Source organism: Ambystoma mexicanum, chromosome 11 (assembly GCF_040938575.1).
Source record: "Ambystoma mexicanum isolate Mex_15411 chromosome 11, UKY_AmexF1_1, whole genome shotgun sequence".
In the NCBI taxonomy this organism is placed as follows: Eukaryota; Metazoa; Chordata; class Amphibia; order Caudata; family Ambystomatidae; genus Ambystoma; species Ambystoma mexicanum.
In genome coordinates, this window is record NC_090934.1 from 1,023,170,726 (window position 1) to 1,023,192,442 (window position 21,717).

The 21,717-nt window shown below is 49.7% G+C and overlaps 1 protein-coding gene across 1 annotated transcript in view; it reads right to left on the reverse strand.

The window, feature by feature from the left end:
• Positions 1-21,717, reverse strand: part of RAB11A (RAB11A, member RAS oncogene family) — a 295,563-nt gene that overhangs the window by 159,238 nt on the left and 114,608 nt on the right. Inside the window, exon 2 of the mRNA XM_069624255.1 lies at positions 8,565-8,760. Coding sequence (XP_069480356.1) covers positions 8,565-8,760 — 196 coding nt within the window. The remainder of the gene's footprint in view (positions 1-8,564; positions 8,761-21,717) is intronic.

Here is a 21,717-nt window from a genome sequence, read left to right on the forward strand (position 1 = left end):
TTCATGCACAGAAATGCTTTCTGTGTTTTACGTTTTCTTCTTCCTCTATATGTATATGTATGACACTATAGGAGTGTACCCTATTGAAAGTAGCGTAACACGAGAAAGGTGCCGTACACAAAGACAGAACCTCTTCAACACTGACTGTTAGTGAAGAAAAGCACCTGGCCTACTTATGTCAGTAAACAAAAAAAGAGGGAGCCACACATGAGGTCATCAGTGACGTTATGAATGAGATTTGTGATGGCATCTTTGATGTCATGGGTGTTAGTCCTTGCAGTGCATACTACTGGTGCGAGTTATGGTGGTGTACCCTACCATAACTTGCACATTTGTGGGGTTTTTAGGTTTTACCTGTAACCATAACGTCCCTGTTTTTTCCATTGAATTTCATATGTTTTTTTTAGTGGTGCAACTTAATCATAACGTCCCTTTAACAAGGTTTTTTGTTACTGAATTTCAAAGGTTTTTAAATAGTGCACGTTAACCAGACTGTTGCTTTAGGCTAGTTTTTTCAATGAAGGGGAAAGGTTTTTAGTAGCACAACTTAACCATGCCATCCCTTTAAAAATGTTTTAATGAATTTCATAGGTTTGTAGTAGGGCACTTTAACCATAACATTTGTATAATAGTTTTTTGGAGGACAGGGGATAGGGTTTGAGTTGCACAAGTGAACCATAGCGTCCCTGTAATAATGTGTCTGACTAAATTGCAATACATTTTTACAGGATACGCTTGGTTTGTAAAGATGTACTGTACAACATGCTGAAACCGGAGGCTCTATAGTAATTGGCACAAAGGTTGGGAACACTGCGTCCGTTTGCAGAGATTGGGTGGAGTCCAACGTGGCCAGAAAGGGAGGGGTGGTCATAAAAAGTTGTAACATGCAAAGACAAAAAACATATACAAACAGCAGCAAGCGCGTGAATGAGAAGGGAAAATGCCATAGCTATACAAAATCCGTACTTTCGCAACGAAGTGTACAAAGGCATAGGGTATGCAGCATAATGGAAAGCACCAACAAGAGAAGTAACGTTTGCCTTCATCAAAGTTACTGCACACCTGCTGCACAAACAACGAAGTGAGAGGCAGAGGAGCAAACTGTAGCTACCGAGAACAGAACATCAGAGCAACGTGGTAAGTACACAAAAGTTATATTGTAATTGCACAGGTCCGGTAGTGTACAATAGTAGCAAACCATGAGGTTTTCCGTTTGTGCGCAGCAATGGCTTCCACCCTAGAGTGGCTGGAGGAGAATTTTCTGCATGAAGAAACGAGTGACAACGATAGGCCCATTGAGTTGAAAGAGTTACTGCAAGGGCAAGCACCCTGGAATGGCTGGAGAATTTCCTGCATGACCAAATGAGTGAGCATAGTAACCCCATAGGTAGGGAACGCAGAACACAATCATACTTCATGTGAATTGAGCACATTTTTTGTCTTTTAACAGAACATACCAGAATGCAAAGCAGTACACCACAAGTGGCACCTTTTCCACAGGAACAATCTGCCACCGAAACGGAACTAAACGCTGGGCATATAAAGGTTGACCACCTGGACGCCAAAATTGATCAGTTGCTCCTCCAATTTTTTGCCTTGATAGCGTTTGTAGAAGAACATAAGGGGGAAAATAAGATATCACTGCCCAACTTGCACATGTCCTCCTTCCCACTTTCCCAGCCCCCGTTCCCACACAAATTCAGTGTCATTAAAGACGCTTCGATGAGACCTCAAGCCCTTCTTCCCCTCAGCAGCAGCTTGTTCAAATGGAAACATCCCCAATATATGTATCTGTTTCTTGTCCCCTTCCCTTTCCGTATAGTCGCTATGAATGTGTGCTAATAAAGCTTGATATAATTTGTATGGATTGTGTTTGTCGCCTTTTTTTTAGTTTAACAAGGCCATTGTAAGTGAGAAGGGCACATCACTAGTGGGGATGATTGCAAGTGAGGAGGGCGGACGACCGCCGCACCTGGGTGCCCTATGCACAATCACAGTAAAAGCATCCGTAGGACACCACTACGGGCCGCATGTTTGCAATGCATCCGCCTGTAAATAGTGGCAGGAGCGCCAGTTTATCTTTGGCACAACTGCTCACATGCGTAGAACATCCTGCGACGCCTGGTAACACTGTCCCTGGTGAAAATATGCGAATAAACGTGTCATATAGTTGTACTAGCTGGAAGCATGCAGCCAACGCCTGTGAGTATTATGGCGTGCAGCCAACGCCTGTGAGTATTATTCCACAGAAACATTACACCTACTAGATCGTGCTCACAACAAGCGTGGGCAGAAATGTGCATATGTTTAATTAGGCCTGGGATGGCAACAGTATCGGTAGGAGAACAGTGCACGTGCCACAAAGTATAACGCCCAATATACGTCCGGCAGACAAGCTTACACATGGAGAACAATGGCGACAGCACCATGGTGCCGTATCAAGAGTGCGCGTGGTCCCTTATTTGGCGGACACGAGCCAGATCCGTACACATTAAAGAGGACATTTTTCTGCAACGTACGGAGTGTTACAGTGATAGTGCACCCTTACAGATATCCTCCACTCTTCCTTCTACATGTAGGTATTGTAGGGACTGAGTTAGTGGCACTTTGCGATGTCACGTGCTCCACATCAGCCCTATAAAAGAGCACACCCCACAATTGCTTGGTTTGGCTTTCTATAGAAGAGCACTGGTGCACATTACTTGGGGTAGAAAATGCTTTCTCACTGCCTGAAAACTACTTGTCCAAGTAATGGCCACCAAAGCTTCTGCTACTATCTCTGACTATGGAGCACCCACATCCTCACCACCAACACCTCCTTCTAAAAGTCCTGAGCAAGTGGACAGGCGTCATAATGGGGAGGGATATCAAAAAGGAAACGAGAGTAAAGTAGAAGGAATCCCCATTGCCTACAGCCAGTGGCAATCCTGGGTGTGGAAACTATTTAGGACCGTTGGAGATGTGCCAAAATCTTGTGATAACTAGGTGCAGTGCACTACTCATTTGTGGAAAACCTGGCTTGTATAGCTATGGCACCACCTCCATGCAACCGCACGTGAAAGCGAACCACCTAGCAGCTGTTCGGAGTGTTGGCCCGTTCGAAGCAGGCAGTAGGTTATTTGCTGCTGCTGCATCCTCCGCAGCTGCATCCTCCGCATCTGCTCCTGCCACCACTAGGGACACTCCAGTGGGGCACTGCGTCCCGCAAGCAGCCTTGGAGGACATACGCAGTGCAACAGACCCCTACCTTTCCAAGGTCACTGTATTGTGCATATACTGCGACGCGGTACTGTGTAGGGGAGAACATTTTGCAAAATGCTTTTGAGGCTGCGGTCCGGGTCCATGACAAACACTGCCCCATACCCAAGTAAGGTGCACCTCACCTTCTACTCTCCACATACGATTTCTTATCCCGGTAGTTGGTACCCGTTGCCAAATCTCCCTTCCAATGCTGGCTTTTCTGGTGTCTCTCATAAGGAAAAATGCTACTCAGCCAGACGGTGGAGGAGATGGGGGGGCACAAAAAGGCTCTTTTCAGAGCCGCCTTGCACTGTTCATAAATAGAAATTGAATACAAGCATGCAGGCAGTTACGCTGCCTATAAGCACTGCGCACAGAGATGGTAACAATGGGTGGCAGGACGCCATCAAAAGCATTGTATTCATTTGTAAAAACAAGTGGTGCCTCTTAAAAGTGCCTTTTTGTGGGATTTGCATTTTCAAAGTTAAAAGTGGTGAACAACCACAGGGAAAATTATTCCTACACTTGCAGGAAGCGCTGCACAGCATTTTGGATATTACGCAGAAAGATTGCATTGCCTGCATCAGTCCGAGGAACTCCATCTGAACAAAAAATGTTCCTACTATGAAACATAATATTTTCATTGTGGAAGGAGGACATGCCAATATTGTGCAAAAAAGCACAAACAACCTTGTTCACATTGCACTGTGCTTTCTCCATTTGTGGGCCACAGAAGGAAGAACGCAGCCACATAGTCTCCAATGCACTCCCCATCCCATATGTAGACTCCCTGCAATCACCAAAACATAATAGTCGCCTCCACAACTGCCCACCAATAAAGTATGTGTGAGTACCCCATGTACAAATTCCTTCCATGTGCCAATATCTGACTGCCCTCCCTAAAACAAGGCTGTGGCCAAGCTCTAGGCTCTTCGGTACATAAACGGAGGCCTAGGGCCTCCACCCATGCACCCAATTGCCTATTCCTACTACACACCCACTGGAAGGCTATAGAGTCAGGCATGGTAACATTTCTCGCTGAGCTTTCCCGCCTACAAGTATATTTAGCTACACTAACCGACTCAAACAAGGCAACATTCTCACACCTACTTCCAACCAGTAGCCAAAGTGTTCCGACCAAGGGCCTTTGCAGGCAGAACACAACATAATACACTGACTGGAAATATCCTCCAATGCACTCCCCACCTCCTATACCATCTGCCTACGCGGACACACATATGCTAGTGCACTGTGCAGCTACCCACCAACACAGTGTATGTCAGTAGCTGCAAGAATGGTCCATATCGCTATAGTGTGCTGCCAAACACTCCTTCCATTTCTCCATGTCGTTATCGCCTCCCTTGAAGCAACAGTGTGACCAGACTCATTTGCATACCTACCCACTACGTGCCTCACTGCTCTCCCATGCATGGGAGGCATTACATAGCGGGTGAGGTGCCTAGGCTATTCCTACATGCCATGGCCATGCAGTAAAACCACAACCACTACAAGCCAAGTCAGACAAGCATGGGAACATTTCGCCACAAACGCACCGCCGCAAACCAATGCAAACACACCAAGTCAACATAACCACCGGCAGCCGCAGCGTACAGCCCAAAAGTGCTCTGCCTATGAGTTTTGCAGCTTAACCATAACTAGACGGCCGCTACCGCGGGCCTTGTTACATATATATTGAAAACAAGATATTAATAAATATACCTGCGCTGCATACAACAGTTAGGCAGTTCCGCCAGCAGTGTGCACAGATCATCAATCAATTCTGGTATTTCATTTTAGAGTAATTAATGCCATTCTTCCATGTCATGAAACAGAACGTTACAATACCAATAATGTCATTGAAGTCACAAGTGCTGTGATCCGCTACATTGAAAGTGCATAACTACCTTAAGTACTATTTAATGAAGCAATACCAAAACGTATCTTACTCCAACACCAATTGGGGTTAAGCTTCCTGGGGAGCCAGGGAATGGGGAACCTTTAAGGGCTTTGAAAGAGGTATGTGGGTGGGCACTACCAGCAGGATTTGGGGTGCTGCAAACAATCATGTTGAGCAGGGCTGCATACAATTGGTGGAGCTATGTGTGGACCAGTGCAGCAGGAGCCTAGATGAGTGGGACAGATTGCCATCTGTGAGGGAGTAAAAGCTTTACATTTTGATGTTTATTAATCAAATGATGCAGGTAATTACGTTTCTAAAGCGAAGACTGCTAATCAGACACCCATTTCATAATTCCCCATGCCAAAAGCCTATTGCACTTACATGCCTTTGCTGGAATGAGCCTCCTGACATCCCGAGCAACTGTCCTGCAGCGGAAGCAGGGCAGGTTCAAAGGACAGTTGTACATTCCTGACAGGTGTTGGAACACAAAGTTCCAACAGCGAGAGGCGGCCTTTGGATCAACTGCACCCCTGATACTTAACATATTAATTGTGTAACCAAGTCAGGCTTGCACGTTAAACTGCTACTGAGTTCACAATTATACAGCCTAGCATTTGTAGATCATAATACTGTCAGCTTGGTGAGCAATGCTCCAGCGTGACGGGGCTGGTGCGTATTTGCCATCTGGCCTGGATGTCTCCACCAAAGCCATGTCAGATTTTAAATTGAGGGGTGCTGGGAGCTATTTAGCTCCTGCTTCTAGCATAGTAGAGTCTGGTTAGCTTGAAACCAACAGCTACCATGAGTTACTTTTGGCTCCTAGGGTCAACAGTGTCTTCCAAACATGTAAATGTGACATTAACTGAGTATTGGAGAATGTTAATAAAGAGTAATTAGAACACATCCAATATACATTTAAAACAATTGTTCATACAAAATGGACAAAAAGTTAAAGGAGCATCTCTGATTGCTTCTGGTTCCCCTGCAATAGCTCCTGCTGACACCCGGGAGCAGGTCTAAGCTCCTGCGTATCAAATCTCAATTTCGAACCATGTCATGTGGGACAATGCACCAGGAAGCTGCTTCTTTAATCCTCCAGAGGAATGATAACATTTCCCTTCCAGGGCAGAGGAAACCTCTGCAGGAAGTTCTGTTGGAACTGGCCCTTCAAACAGTCCCAACATAAAACCATTCCCACACCAGGCAGCTCTTTGAGTCAGCAGACATAGGAAGCCAGAAGAATTCAAGTCGCCAGAGGAGAGAGGCAGGCTGGGAGAGGGCTTCCACCATATTGGTGTCTGGTAGGGCTCACTACAACTACATGCCCCCCACCGCCCCCAAACTCCCCATCCACTAAAAAGGACTCTGGATATGATGTCAGAAACGAAAGAACACTTATTACTGCAGCCTAGATTTTACCCTTCACAAAAGGCTTGCTTTGGACAAATCTGTTGTAGCAGATTACCCTTATTAGGACCCTTATGAGGGCAGGATCCTGTCCTTAGTTGATTCATCTTTGGACTTCCAAGACCAGAAGGATGTGTAGGGGAAATTCCAAAGTCCTCTGAAATACAGATTAAGACGGAAGGCCCCAAGAAGATGAAAGCTCTTCTGCGTCCCCAGCTCTAGGGCACAATTGGGGTGAAACAGTCCTGATTCTCTGCATATCCAAAGCTTATTTGTGCCATTGCTGCTTAGATGGTACGTCTTGCTGGACCTAGACAACCAGCTCACCAACCCGATGCCAAATCATTGCTGCTGGGAGTTCCTAGAAATCTGGTTCAACATTGTTGAATCCCAAGACAAGAAACCAAAAAAGGTATGAGACAGGGCATGTACTCCCTGGTCTACCTCGAAATGACCATAGTGTATTTTAATCCACTCTTTTAAAATCATCCATGAACATAGACATTGGCTGCTGAAATATTTTTCCTGAGCACCCCTGCCCATCAACCCAGAGAGACTCCTCAAAGCCTGCATTCTCTGCTTCCTTTACAGGGGTTGGCATTTACTATTCTAATTAGTTGTGTGAAATGTTGGTTTTTTATTAAAGTTCCTATTTTTATGGACCCTTTTTAGGTTAGTACCACCACACTATTTTGGTTTGCGTTACAATTCTATCAGCTCACGCCCATCCTGAAGCCTACTCTTTGCCACATTACCAAATAAGGCGAAGGAGGTAGTTGTTGAAATGTTACTGTAACACCTTTATGATTGTGAACACTGCTGGCTGAGTAGTAGTTTTGGGCTGAGTTGGCAGATTGGCTTCTCCCTGTACTCCTGCAGAGCAGTCGCCACTTCGTCACAAGGAGACAATGTAAAAATGATTCTGGGATCTTCTCATCATGCACTGTGGGCAAAAGCAACAGACGAGTAGGATATTAAAATGACAGCTGTATGCTAGTGGGTCTCTTCCAGTGAGTAATGTCCAGCGGGAGGGATGGCATGAATTCAACATATCACTAATATGTGGCAACCTGGATTAAAAAATATTTTTTTTTTTTAAAAAAGAGCCACTTCCAGAGTCCGCTAAGTGGAATACTTGGAAAAACCTGACTTGAGGTAGGAACTGTCAAATACAGCAGATGCATACTGATGGATCCGACAAGAGACAGATGCCAATGCATTTTAACATCTGGCACAGGGCTTTGTGCGCTGCTATAAATGTGCAAAATAAAATAAAGAATAAATATAAAAAATGTACACAACAAAATGTGTTACACAATCAGACGATTACTCAATGCCAAAGGACAGAAGGACCAATTCTCCACATATTACAAACTGGATGTAAACGTTTTTTTTTGTAAACAGATCACCTTTCCAAAAACACAGGCACCGCAATGTAACCAATACCGGAAAACCATTTGCTGTGGTTAGACTCGTGTTAAGCCCCCAAATTGTTCACTCGCATCCTGCTTTGTCAGACATTGGTTCTAGTCAAAAGGCAAATACTGTTATACTAGATGAGGCCCTCAGCCAGACTAACCTAAATTGTTAAGTAATGAAAGATATGGTAGGCTCTCTTTCTGCCCCTAATAGGTGGCATATTCTACTCAGGCAAGCCTGCCTATCAATTGATAAAGGGAATTAATGTGGGCAGGTGAATAGTTACAAAGAGGTGGAAAAGAACATAAGTAATGCTCTACATGTTTGCACCTTTTAAACATCTTCTATACATCGGTTGAGAATAGCATCAGAGATTGCTTTTCTAAGTGTGAACACATGTGGAATAGTTCATTAAACCGAAAATACAATTGTTTAAAAAAATGTACTAGCGTGCAAATGTCTTTCACTCACTGCAATTTCAGACCCACTTTGTCCCACTAACCCTGGAGGGAAATCCTTCTCCAAGACTTGCTTTGAGACAATACACAAGTGCACAGTAGCAAAAGTCAGAACCTTCCCAAAGTAGATGCATACTTACGCAGAGGTTATAGCGCGATACCGCTCCTGCCCTGCAGTATCCCATATTTGGGCCTTTATCGTCTTGCCGTCCACCTGGATGCTTCGTGTGGCAAACTCCACACCAATGGTGCTTTTGCTCTCCAGGTTGAACTCGTTCCTTGTGAACCGAGAGAGGAGGTTACTTTTGCCGACTCCAGAGTCTCCAATGAGGACAACTGGAAAAGGAAGGAGTAAAGGTTACTTCCCTGTCATCTATCATCAACTACCTCTATCCTCATCATATGAGGCCACAATATGCAGAGCGGGCTACAACAAATCCAAGATCGGTGATAAGGAATATAAACAAGACAAGTTAATTCAAACAAAGCATGCGCACCACTGAAAGACATGTGTTCACCAGTTTCAATTGTTGAAATGCTCTCCCTCAATCAGCACAATGAAGAGTCTGCTTTAAAAGCTACAGTTACACTGCACTTGGAGCCAATGCACCTGAAGTGCTTGGAGGAAAATGCAGGTGGGAAGGAGTGGTGGAATGACGGCAAAGAGATGGAGTGAAAATGAGTGATCAGAGCGGGGACAGGGGACCATGCTCAGGTAAAGGGGCTAGCGTTTGATATACAGAAACAATTGGAGATCATTATTGAGAGGGGGGGGGGGTTATAACGTAGCCAACTAATCAAAAGTATGAGGATACCCGCCTACCATGTACTACACACTCAACTTTGGAGGAAGTTACAGCAGGGGTTTTACCCAAAAATCAATTTTCTTGACAATAAAAGTAACAGCAAGAAGATATATATTTGAATATCTAATATCCGTAAAGGATGTAAAGTCGGAGTCAATCTGACACTGCAAAGTTTCATTCTTGGGACACACTAGTTGCAACACTAATATCTGCAATGACCTTCCTAAGGAAAGAGAAGGAACAAGTTACTTACCTGTAACTGTTGTTCTCCAGCATGGGTCTGGCATGGATTCACATGCTCATGAATATTCCCCGTCGTCAGGCTGGGAATCCTCGGTAAAGAAAAAACCAGTATCAGTTTCGTTTCTGATCTGTCTTTCGTAGTAATAACCAATCACTGGTCTCTGCGTCATACTGACCACAGCCAATGACTGCCCTCTACCTAAGCACCGCCTCTGGCAGCCATCTTCAGATTTGGAAGCACGTGAAGTGGCAGTATGACCAAGTGAAGAGCCGCAGAGGGGTAGGCGGGAGGGTTCGCATGTGAATCCATGCCAGTCCCATGCTGGAGAACAACAGTTACAGGTAAGTAACTTGTTCCTTCTCCAGCATGGGGTCTGGCATGGATTCACATGCTCATGAATAAAGAATACATAGCAGTACACACATGCACAACCACGGGCGGTGGCAAAGGCTCAACATTAAGCATTACATCAAACTCAACATTAAGCATCTTACCTCCTCACCAGGCTCACCTCAGGCGAACAGGTTGCGCAGCACTGCTTGGCCGACCCTGGACTCCTCCCTGGAATCCCGATCGACGCAGTAGAATTTCGTGAAGGTGTGCGTCGACCTCCACGTAGCAGCCCTACATATGTCCAGCAGGGGCACACCAGAAAGGAACGCCGTGGTAGCTGCGATCGCTCTGGTGGAATGGGCTCTCGGACGGCCAGGCAGCGGTCGGTTTGCCAACCGATGACAGTACATGATACAGCCGGAGAGCCATCTGGAAATGGAAGCCTTCGAGAGAGCCTTCCCCTGATTGACAGGTCCAAAGTTCACAAAGAGTTGTGACGTCTTCCGAAAACACTTCGTGCGGTCCACGTAGAACTTCAGCGCTCTAGCCACATCCAGCGAGTGCAAAGTCCTCTCAGCCGGCGACAAAGGCGACGGGAAGAACACAGGCAACACCAAGGGTTCGTTGAGATGGAAGTCCGACGGTACCTTGGGCATGAAGGAGGGGTGCGTCCTGAGCACTACCCTCGTGTCGTGAAAAGTCAAGTACGGGGCCTTGCAGGAAAGGGCCTGGATCTCTCCCACCCGTCGTGCGGAGGTGATGGCCACAAGAAACGCTGTTTTCCACGACAAAAACTTCAACGGGGCCGAGTGCAGAGGCTCGAACGGAGGTCCCATGAGCTTGGTCAGCACCACGTTGAGCTCCCACGCCGGGGCCGGAGCCTTCACCGGCGGGAACGATCTGAACAGTCCCTTCATGAACTCTTTCACCAGACGATGAGACCACAAGGACGTCCGCCCCGTGGTTCTGGTGTATCGGGAGATCGCAGCAAGATGAATCTTGATGGACGCGTGTGCCAGTCCAGCTTTGGCCAGCGTCAGCAGGTACGGCAGTACCTGGGGAGCCGTAATCCGTAGAGGGTTAATCTTCTGTGCGTGGCACCAGACAGAGAACCTCTTCCATTTGTGTCCGTAGCATTTAAGAGTCGAGGACGCCCTGGCCATTGCAAGAAACTCTCTGCAGTCGGCCGGTATGTCGTATCCTCCAAACTCTAGCGCTGCAGGAGCCAGGCCTGCAAGTTCAGCGATTTCGGGTCGTGGTGGAGGATGGCGCCTCCTTCCCTGGAGAGTAGATCCGCGTCCACCGGCAGCTTGATTGGTGGGGACGTTGACAAGTCCAGAAGGTCTGGAACCATATCTGCCTCGGCCACGCAGGTGCGACGAGGATCATCCTGCACCGTGACCTCTTGAGCTGGTTGACGAGCCGGATTAGCAGTGGCAAAGGAGGGAACGCGTAGAGGAACAGGCCCTCCCAGGGGAACGAGAAAGCATCGCCCATGCTCCTCGCCTGGGGAAACCTGCTGGCGAACCTCCGGCACTTGGGAGTTCGTCGCCGTCGCGAACAGGTCGATCTGGGGTGTGCCCCACCGTCGGAAGAGGCGATCCACTAGATCCTGCCGTAGTTCCCACTCGTGGCACGAGCGCAGCTCCCTGCTGAGAGTCGGCAATGGTGTTTTTTATCCCTGCCAGATGAAACGGCACCAGAAACATCCTTTGGGCGACGGCCCAATGCCACAGGTCCTGCGCCTCCTTGGACAGTGCTGGGGACCTGGTTCCGCCCTGTTTCCTGATGTAAAACATGGTGGTGGTGTTGTCGGTGAAGATCCTCACCACCTTGCCCTTGAGGGACGGAAGGAAGGACCTGAGGGCCCAGAACACTGCACGGAGCTCCAGGACGTTGATATGGAGGGACTTCTCCGTCGGGAGCCAAAGGCCTCTCGCGTGTAGATTTTCGGTGTGCGCTCCCCACCCTTCCAGGGAGGCATCCGTGGTCACTGTCTCCTGGTGGTCTGGGGTCTGGAAGTCCATGCCCGCCGTCAGATGCGCGCGGGTGCCCCACCACCGGACCGCGCGGCGGAAACTCTCGTCGAGTGTGATCCTCTCCTCGAAGCCGCCCGTCGTTTGGATCCAGCGCGCGTCCAGGAACTCCTGCAACGGGCGCATCCGGAGCCTGCACATGGGAATGAGGTAGATGCAAGAAGACATCATTCCGAGGAGGGACTTGATGGACCTCACCTTGGCCGCGTCGGAAGCCAACATCCGCTGTACCTTGCCCAGGATGGACCTGGTCCTTTCCTCCGACGGGGAGGCCAGAAGGGACACTGTCGAGCTTCGCTCCCAGAAACAGTGCGTTTTGCGCGGGTACCAGGTGGGACTTGGCCTAGTTCACGGAGAATCCCAGGTCCGTGAGAAGTTGGACGGTCCTTGCCGTGTGCTCCACGGCGAGCTCCCTCGTCTTGGCCCGGATGAGCCAGTCGTCCAGGTAGGGGTAGACGTGGATCCCCTCGCGGCGCAGCTGCGCCGCCACCGGTGCAAGGCACTTGGTGAATACCCTGGGTGCCGACCGTAGTCCGAAGGGGAGGGCTTTGAACTGGTAGTGACGCCCTTGGACCACAAACCTGAGGAATTTTCAGTGCCCCTTTAGGATGGGAATATGGAAGTAGGCATCCTCCAAATCCAACGACGACAGGAAGTCTCCTTCCTCCAGCTGACCCAGGACGTGCTGGAGGGTGACCATCCGGAATTTCTGCGCCTTGATGAATTTGTTCAGACGTCGCAGGTCTAGGATGGGGCGCCATCCTCCCGTCTTCTTCTTCACAAGGAAGTATCTCGAGTAAACTGCGGAGCCCCGAAGCCTCTTTGGGACGAGTTCGATGGCGCCCTTCCTGAGCATCGCCCTTACCTCCAGGAGAAGCTGAGGGACGTGAAGCTCTTTTCTGGCCACGGGGGGGGGGCGCGCGGGCACCTTTTTTGAAACTCGAGCGCGTGGCCCCGGGCTAAGGCGTCCAGCCCCCAACGGTTGGTGGAGATGGACTCCCACACGCTGACGAAGCGCGCCAGCCGGCCTCCCACCGGGGTGCATCGGTGGGGGCCCGACCCCACGGTCGGTTCAATCCTGTTTCGACGAGGCTTTGCCGCCTTGACCTCCTTGGCGACGACGGCGGGGTCCGGCAGACTTGCCTCGTCCTCTGTAGGCCTCCTGAGACGACGAGCGGGCCGCTTGACGGTAGGTGGAGAAACCGCCGCCGGAACCTTTGGAGGCGCCCTTGCCTCCGCTGCTCCGAAAGGGCGTCCGTCGTTGCTGCAGAACCCCAAGGGCCCGGGCCGTCTCAGTGTCCGCTTTAATGGCCTGAAGGGAATCGTCCACTGTTTTCCCAAACAGGTTGTTCCCATCGAACGGCATGTCCATGACTCTGGTCTGTACGTCTTGACGGAAGTCCGTAGCCTTGAGCCATCCACGCCGCCTAAGGCACACGCCGTTGTTCAACTGGCGAAACCCAGTGTCGGCGATGTTCGTTGCAATAGTGATGGCGTGGTCCGACGCCACCTCACCTTCCTGTAGGATCTCCAGGGCATCCGCCCTCTTGTCGTCCGGTAGGAAGTCCAGCAGGGGAGCCAGATTGTACCATAGCTCCCTGTCGTAGCGGGCCACGATAGCCAAGGCGTTGGCCGCTTTAATCGTGACCCTGCATCCCATAGTGTCCAATTTCTTTCCCTCGCCGTCCGGTGGGGAAGTCGATGTGGAGGCCGCACCCCCCCCCCCCCGCTTTCTTCCTGGCCGCCGCGGAGACGACGGAGTCCGGGGTAGGCTGCGCCCGGAGGCACAGGGGGGCCATGTCCGGGACCCGGTACTTCTTCTCGTACCGGTCTCTTCTAGCTGGCGTAGTGGAAGGGTTCTTGAGGAGGGCGAGGCCCTCATCCCAAATGTCGTCCAGTAGAGGCACCGCGAGGACCGCCTTCCTCTTGGCCTAGCGCCGTTGATAAAGGAATCCTTCCTTTTTCTTCTCCTCAGGGCAGAGTTGGAAAAGCTCGGATTCCCTGGCGATCATGGAGTGGAACGAACCAATCTCGTCGGGCGGAGAAGCCCTGGTGGGAGGTGACGACGGTAGATCCTCGTCGTATACCTCGTCGTCCGTACCCGTCGCTGCCGTGTCAGTCCCCGTATCATCCCCTCGGGTGGACGGGGAGGAGGGCTGGGCGGTGCGCGACGGCTGAAAAGGAGGTGGAGGGTGAATCCTTCTTTTCTTGGGTGGGGGAACGCCAGAAGGTCCCGGTTCAGGATCCCCCGACGGGAGAGGTTCCTCCGTCGGCAACGGTAGTCTCGTCCTTATCTCTGAGCATAAGGACTGTATAGCCAACAAAATGGCCACCGAGTTGTCTTGCGGCGCTGGCAGAGGGGAATCCGACGGGCGATCAGGGGCCCCGTCGGCACCCTCGACGATGTCGTCGTCACCGGCGTCGGGATCCATCCCGACGGGCCGGTCTTCTTCCACGCCAAGGCCGTGGCTTAAGACCTCGATCAGCTCTTCCTCCGAGGTTGAAGCCGAATCTACTACGACGCCCTGCCCCCCCTTTTTCTTCCCCGCCGGGGATTTCACGGGGGTCCTATCGATGGGCACAAAAGAGGACTCCCTCCGAGGTGGCAGGGAGACTCTGAGCCCCGAGGTCGCCACCACTGGTGTAGCCTCCACAGGCTGAGCCAGGGTCGCCGCGACAGTATCGATAGAGGGCTTGGCCGGATGGATTAAGACCTTCACCACCTTAGGTGCGCTCACCGCCTTATCCTTGAGGGGGGGGGGGCACTGCCTCGCTCCCCCTCCGATGGGGCCTTCGAGCTCGACCGGGGCCTCTCCAGGAGCTTCGCCGGGTGCTCGCCCTTCCTCTTACCCGACCCAGAGCGTTGGCTCATAGTTGAAGGTGCCGGGGAGGGTGCGCCCTGCCTGGCGCCCGTAGAGCCCGACCGTTCGGCGCTCCCGGTGCCAGCGGACTCGCGGTGCTTGGCCTTGTGTTGGACCCCCGTCGCCGGGGCGTCCTCAAAGGTCTTAGAAGACCGCTCGGATTTCTTCCTCTTCTTCTCGCCTGACGGGCTCTTCCCTTCCAGCCAGTTGGCGAGACGTTGATGGCGGTCCTTCATGGTCCGCTCCGACATATTGCCACAAAACGCACAGTCCTTCTCCACGTGCGTCTTGTCCTCATGTAAGCAGTAGAGACAAAAGGAGTGTTCGTCCTCCTTAAAGACGTTCTGCAGCTGGCATCCAGGGCAGATCCTGAACAGCTTTCCGGGTGTCGAGCTTCCCTTCTCCTGGGCCATGTCCGGGCCTGAGAAGCTTCTGGAGTCCTCCAAAGCGTAGCTCGACGAAATCTTCACCCTTGAGGGGCGCAGACGAATCCGACACGGGTCCCCGTTGATCGGATGGAGAGTCGGTGGAGCTTGAGGCTCTTTTGACCGAAAAAACAAAGTTTTTGAGCAAAAAACGTGAAAAAAATAGCACTAACGCTCGAGAGCAATAGCACGAGGATCCCAACACATGAACGTGCGGTAAAAATCTGAAGATGGCTGCCAGAGGCGGTGCTTAGGTAGAGGGCAGTCATTGGCTGTGGTCAGTATGACGCAGAGACCAGTGATTGGTTACTACTACGAAAGACAGATCAGAAACGAAACTGATACTGGTTTTTTCTTTACCGAGGATTCCCAGCCTGACGACGGGGAATATTCATGAGCATGTGAATCCATGCCAGACCCCATGCTGGAGAAGAACAAATTGCTTATCCCCAGTAATTTTCTTTCTGATGGATGTTCCTCCCACGGATTCCTCATCTTACGATACATTCACAGCCTGCTTTGCAGTCTCTGAAAATGTGTCTACAGTAAGGGCAGCTGTATGGCATGGTCGTGGATGTCTCACAACGGTTAACATTCCTGCATCCGGACAGGACGTCAATGATGGTTTAAATAGCATGCACTGCGCCTGTTGCCCCAGTTCCTAGTTTCCCCCCACCCCTCTTTCTGCTCTGCCATTTTGAGGAATTAAATAACCCGAATGGGCGCTGAAGGACAGAAGTAAAAAATGGGCTCACAGTCAAGAGGAGCAAGTTGGGAGGGCCATGACGAATCTGTGGGAGGAACATCCATCAGAAAGAAAATTAAAAGAGGCAAGTAATGGATTCTAATGGATTGTGTCCTTAGGACTTCCATAGCAGTTTTGGAGATGGAGGTGGATTTTTATATTGTGCAGAACCGCCCTTCCAAAGCAAGCGTCCTGGCCCGACAGGTTGTCTAAACAGTAATGCCCCCCCCCACCCCTACAGACTTGAACCAGATCTTCTAAAGTTCCAGAAACTTCTCAAGACCTACCTTTTCTCCTCTTCCTTCCCTCAAAATCCTCCCCCTCCCGTGCTAAACTCTCCACCTGCTGCTGCAACTAGCACCTGGTCCCTTCAGAGTCACATAGGGACCGGACCAGACCACCCCCCGCTCCACCCAGTCCCTTTGAGCATCCTTTGCCAGCACTTGCCCTCAGGCTCTCTCTCGGACTATCCCAACTCAGGCCTCCTGTCCACTGCAGTCTTCCTACCCTCCCCCACTCTTTCTCCTGTCACCTGCCGCCTTAGCCGGACCTTCACTTGCCTGCCCCACCCGTGGAGGTACCCCTCTCTTGCATTTCTTCCTCTATCCTCCCACCCCCTTGCACTTATCACCTTTGTTATGCAATTGTACCGTAGGATTGTCACAAGGCCAATATAAACAGTTTATTTGTTCTTTGTTGTATTCTTATGATTCACATGCACCTCCCCCCCGCCTTGTGGCACCTATGTTATGTTATGTTACTTTGCATTTATATAGCGCCTTATATACCATTGGTATGGTCTGAAGGCGCTGGTAGGTTGAACGCCCTCGGGAACCGAAGTTCAGGTCAATAGAGAGAGTAGAGGGATTCAAGGTGCGTGTGAGCACCGGATATGTGTGCAGCTGGTGCGGTATTAGGGTATTAGCTGCTTCTTAGCGGTAGGTGTGATGATTGAGAGGTCAGGAGTATGTGTTCGTTCTGGCAGAATTTATCCAGATCGAATGTGGCTGTGTTAGGCCTGAAGAGAACGCCTGGCTGGGGGTGGATAACCAGAAGTGTTTATTTAGAGTGATGGGCAGTATGAGGCAGAATGTTGGTATGAGAACAGTTATACCGAATGGTGTCATAATATCTCTGTGTTCTAGTTGAGTGATGGTGTAAGGAGAGAGTAAGCGTGGTGGTGTGTTTTGATGTGACAAGCTTTTTTTGAACATTCTCTGCATTTCAGACCATACTATATATGTCACGTATTTCTATCACCTTTGTGCACCCCAGATGGCTCCATACCCTCGTTTCGCTCGAGCAACGTATAACATTTGTTCTATCCATATAGATCTATGCTCAGCATCTCTACATTCACCCCCCCGCACTCAGCCCCTCCTACTCCCCGCACTCAGCCCCACGTCCCCCGCCCTCTCTCCCCCCCGCACTCAGCCCCTCGTCCCCCCCCGCACTCATCCCCTCCCCCCCCCCGCACTCAGCCCCTCCTCCCCCCCCGCACTCAGCTCCTCTCCACCTAGAAACACCTGTGTATAGGCGCCATACAAATGTCCAATAAATAAATGAATGCTTTAAGATTGTATGGAGGGAGGACCATATCGCAGAATTGCTGATGTTCTGCACTGGCACAGCTCTTTGTAGAGCCAAAGTAGTTGCCACCCCAGTGGAATGGGCTCTTGAATTCTCAGGGACATCCTTTCCAGCAATGGAGTATCACTTCGAAAAGTATCAGATGAAGCATCCTGTTAATGTTTTCTTGGTCACGGCTTGGACTAATCTGTTGCCAGTGTAGCCAATGAAGTTAGTAATCTTATCTAATAGCTTTTACATTTCAAGAATGTCGGCTAAGAGCCCTTTTAGAGTCAGGCCTGTGTAACTGCTTCTCTTCCTTAGTGGTGTGAGCAGGGGGTAGAAAGCTGCAGGGTAGAACACTGGCAGTTTGAATTCTGTGTTAAATGAAATTCAGACACCGCCTTGGGAAGGAAGGGCAAACCCTCAATCTTCTCCAAGCTCGTGGATGGTGACTTGCAGGGTAGAGCTTTTAGCTCTCTAACCCTGCAAGCAGAAGAAGTGATGGGCAGTAAAAAGATTGTTTTCCAGATTAGTAGCCCAAGAGGGCAGGAATGACGCGCACCCATTAAAAAAGTAAGTACTAAATTCAAATTCCAGGACAGAACCAGAAAAGGGACTAGCGGGATTGTAATTGTCAATCCTTTCAAGAATGTTATCACTATAGGCATCTTAAAATAAGAGCCTTTCTTCTGGCGTGCGTTTGGAAATTGACAACGCCACCAGGTATGCCTTAACAGTAACCACCTGCAGCCCCCAATAGGCTAGGAGCAGTTAAAAGGTAAGCACTGCCGGTGTATTGCAAAAGAAATAATATCATTAGCTCTACACCAGCTGCAAAACCTGTTCCAACGGCAGAGGTATAGGGCTTTGGTTGCTGGCCTTCTAGCTGAAAGCACAACCTTCATGACGTTTTCCGGGAGGTCCCAATCTTTACATCTTAGACTCTCAGAAACCAAATGTGAAGGTTCAGTGTTCCGATTCGTGGGTGAAAAAGACTCCCTCTTACAAGAGCAGATCCACTCTCTGGGGAAGACTGAATGGAGGGCAGATGGACACGTCTAGAAGGTCTGGGCACCAAGTCGTCGAGGGTCAATGATTTCCCAAAGGTACTCAACCTCCTGATGCAGGAGGGATGACGGGCACTGGTGGGAACATGTGTAGGAGTGGAAATTACCACCTCACTATGAATGCATCCGCCAGACCACCTCTCAGGACATTCTCTGGAGCAGAACAGGACACACTTCCTGTTGATATCCGACGCAGAAACATCCACTTGAGGGGCTCCCCAAAGGGAGAAGATCTCTAGAAGAACTTCCTGAGCTAACTCCCACTCGTGGGAGATTGTGTTCAGCCTAATCACAGGGTCTGCCATTGTATTCTCCTTCCCAGCTAGATGAACAGCTGACAGAGAGCTCCCGTTTTGTAGAGCCCAAAACCAGAGCTGCATTGCCTCCTTGTACAGTTGCAGCAACCCTACACCACCTCTGTTGTTGAGCGCCAGTCCGATAGCCCTCAGCTCTAAGATGTTTATGTGTAGTCTCTATTCTGCAGAGGACCAAAGACTGTTCATAGTCGTATCTCTCATATGAGCTCCCCATCCCACGATGGAAGCCTCCAGGAGTACTTTCATCTCCGTCCAGGGTTGCGCCGAAGAGGTTCCCCTATCATACAGGATCTCATGTGGTGGACCTGCAAAGAGAGCGTGATGACCTTGCTCGGGACCTGAAGAAGATAGTCATCCTGCCTGCGAACTGTAACCATTGGGATCTGATGCCCCAATGGAGGGACCTCACTCTCAGTCTTGCCCCGGCCCAAGGAAAGGATGCCAAAAGGCAAAAATCAACCTCAGAAAGGTCGACTGCCGGTAGATATTGAGCGTTTTGAAATCTCATCACCATCGTGTTCGCCGGGACGCCAGACACAAACAACCGACAGCGACAGAAAAGGCAAGTGTGGTGTGGAACCACCACTCTTATTACACAATATCATACCTACCTGCATCCTAGCCTATTTATGTAAATTAGTTATATGCTCCCTGCTGCACACAAAGATAGGCATTGCAGAACATGTGTATTGTGTTGGGTTCTGCTCCCTGCTGCAATCGAGATAAGCAGTGCGTCGTATTTGCACGACGCCATACTCTGCCAACAGCTACGCTCTGAGATAGGCCTCCTTCTCCAATCAGAGATGGGCAACATTAGATCTATATGGTGTATGGCACTGCCTCCAGCTGTACTCCGGTTTAAGCATTGTCCAACATTGATATCATGCTGGGTTGTTCTCCGTGAGATGATTGTTGGGGACATGAAATGTATTGCACTCGGAAGGACTGCGGGGGGGGTAGGAAATGTATCACAATTAGATGGCTTGTTGGGGGTAGGAAATGTGTTGCTCCTAACTAACCGTACTAAAAACTCACCATTCTGCATACTCGCCCACAAACTCTGAACTAAACAATACTGCTACCGCACCACAAACTGCACACACTTAACACCCACCATGAAACCAAACTATGCACCATCACACCTCATCACATGACGGCCACCAACCGAAAACGCAGCAATGCTCAGTGACAGGTTTCTCCGAACTCAAGTTGACAACAGCACATCAAAGCCCTCTTTCGCTTCTCCCGCTCAATCCCACTAACAAACCCCGCCCTAACCCTCCTTACATTGTAGATCCACCAGAGCAGCAAGAGTCGACGCAAGTGGCAAGAATGTGTGGTACAAGACCCATTAACGACTGCAAAATATGAGCTCCCAGCTCAGGAGGTAAAGCCTTCCCCAAAGAAGAGCCCAGTACCGCTCCAATAAATTGAAGCATTTGGGAAGGTGTCACCTGGGACTGCTTGAAATTGAGGGAGAAGCCCAGTTTGTAGAGGGAGTGGTATGTGCTGTTAAGGTGTTCCAGAGCCGGTTCTGGAGAACAAGCTCCGATCAGCCGACCATCAAGGTATGGAAAGATGTGAACCTATACCTTCTTTCGATTTGCTGCCACTACTGACATCAACTTGGTGAAGACCCTTCGGGTGAGGGTAAGCACAAAAGGCAGTACTCAAAATTGACTGGGAGACCTGCCAGTGGGGAACCTAAGGTACTTCCTGTCTTTGGGATGTATAGGCACATGAAAGGAAGCATCCTGAAGATGAAGTGACAAGAGCCTGGATGATCAAAAGAGTGATCACCTTGAATTTGTCCTTTCTGAGGAACTTGTTGAAGCGCTTCAGGTCCAGGATGGGTTGAAATCCTTCATCGTTCTAGGAAACCAGGAAATGGGTGGAGTACCAACTCTGGTTTTGTTCTGCTACAAGTACTTTCTCAACTACAACTTTCTCTAACAGGGAAATAATATCCTGTAGGAGCAGCAGATCTGAATCCAAAAGAGATTGTTCTCTCTGGGGACAATCTGGAGGCCCTTGCATAAATGGGAGACAGCATCCTTGGGTCACTGTCTGTAGTGCCCATGCATCTGAAGTAATTAGATGCCATTTTTGCAGATGCTGAGTCAGCCTGGGGTCCTATGAGCAAAGTGATCAGAGTGCATTTTTTGGTTGTGGCCGATGAGGGCAAGGAGGAGCTTGCTATCCAAGCAGTTTTTCCCCCACGACCTCTACGGGCACCTGCAAACCTTCTTTGCCCTAGCTTCTGACTGGTCTTGCCTCTTCCCCCTTGGTCGAAAGAGTAATAATGAAAGGACCGTCCTCTCCAGTTATGAGAGGGTGGGTAGGTGTTGTGACTAGTGTATGGCTGCCCCCAAGATTTTGCTGCAGCCTTTGAAGCCTGTAGTTTCTCTAGGCCGTTGTCTGCTTTAAGGCCAAATAAATTGGACCCATCAAAGTGGCATTTCTAGAAGCCTTGATCGGACATTGGGGCGAAACCAGATATCTGCAGCATGCAAACCGCCCGATTACTGCACGAGACCCCATGCATCTACTAATGCAACCTGATGCACCTACTCCATATTTTCAAGCCTGTTTTCGGTTTAGACATTGCGATTATATCAGTAACAGATTTCATTTTGTTAGGGAAGATGAGTGAACATAAATGCACATTACCAAAATTCTTTTGATGGCAAGCTTAGTAACGTAACCTGCTGGTTGCATACATCTGTACAACTTGTGCTCCATCCATGAGCCGAGATCTCGATCTCTACCCCAAACTACAATATTTCACCTAGTTTACTGAGCGCTTTGCCTACTACACCATCTACTCTGCCTTAACCTCTTACTTTCCTCTTACATAATGAATACACAAAGCTAACTAGATGTTAAC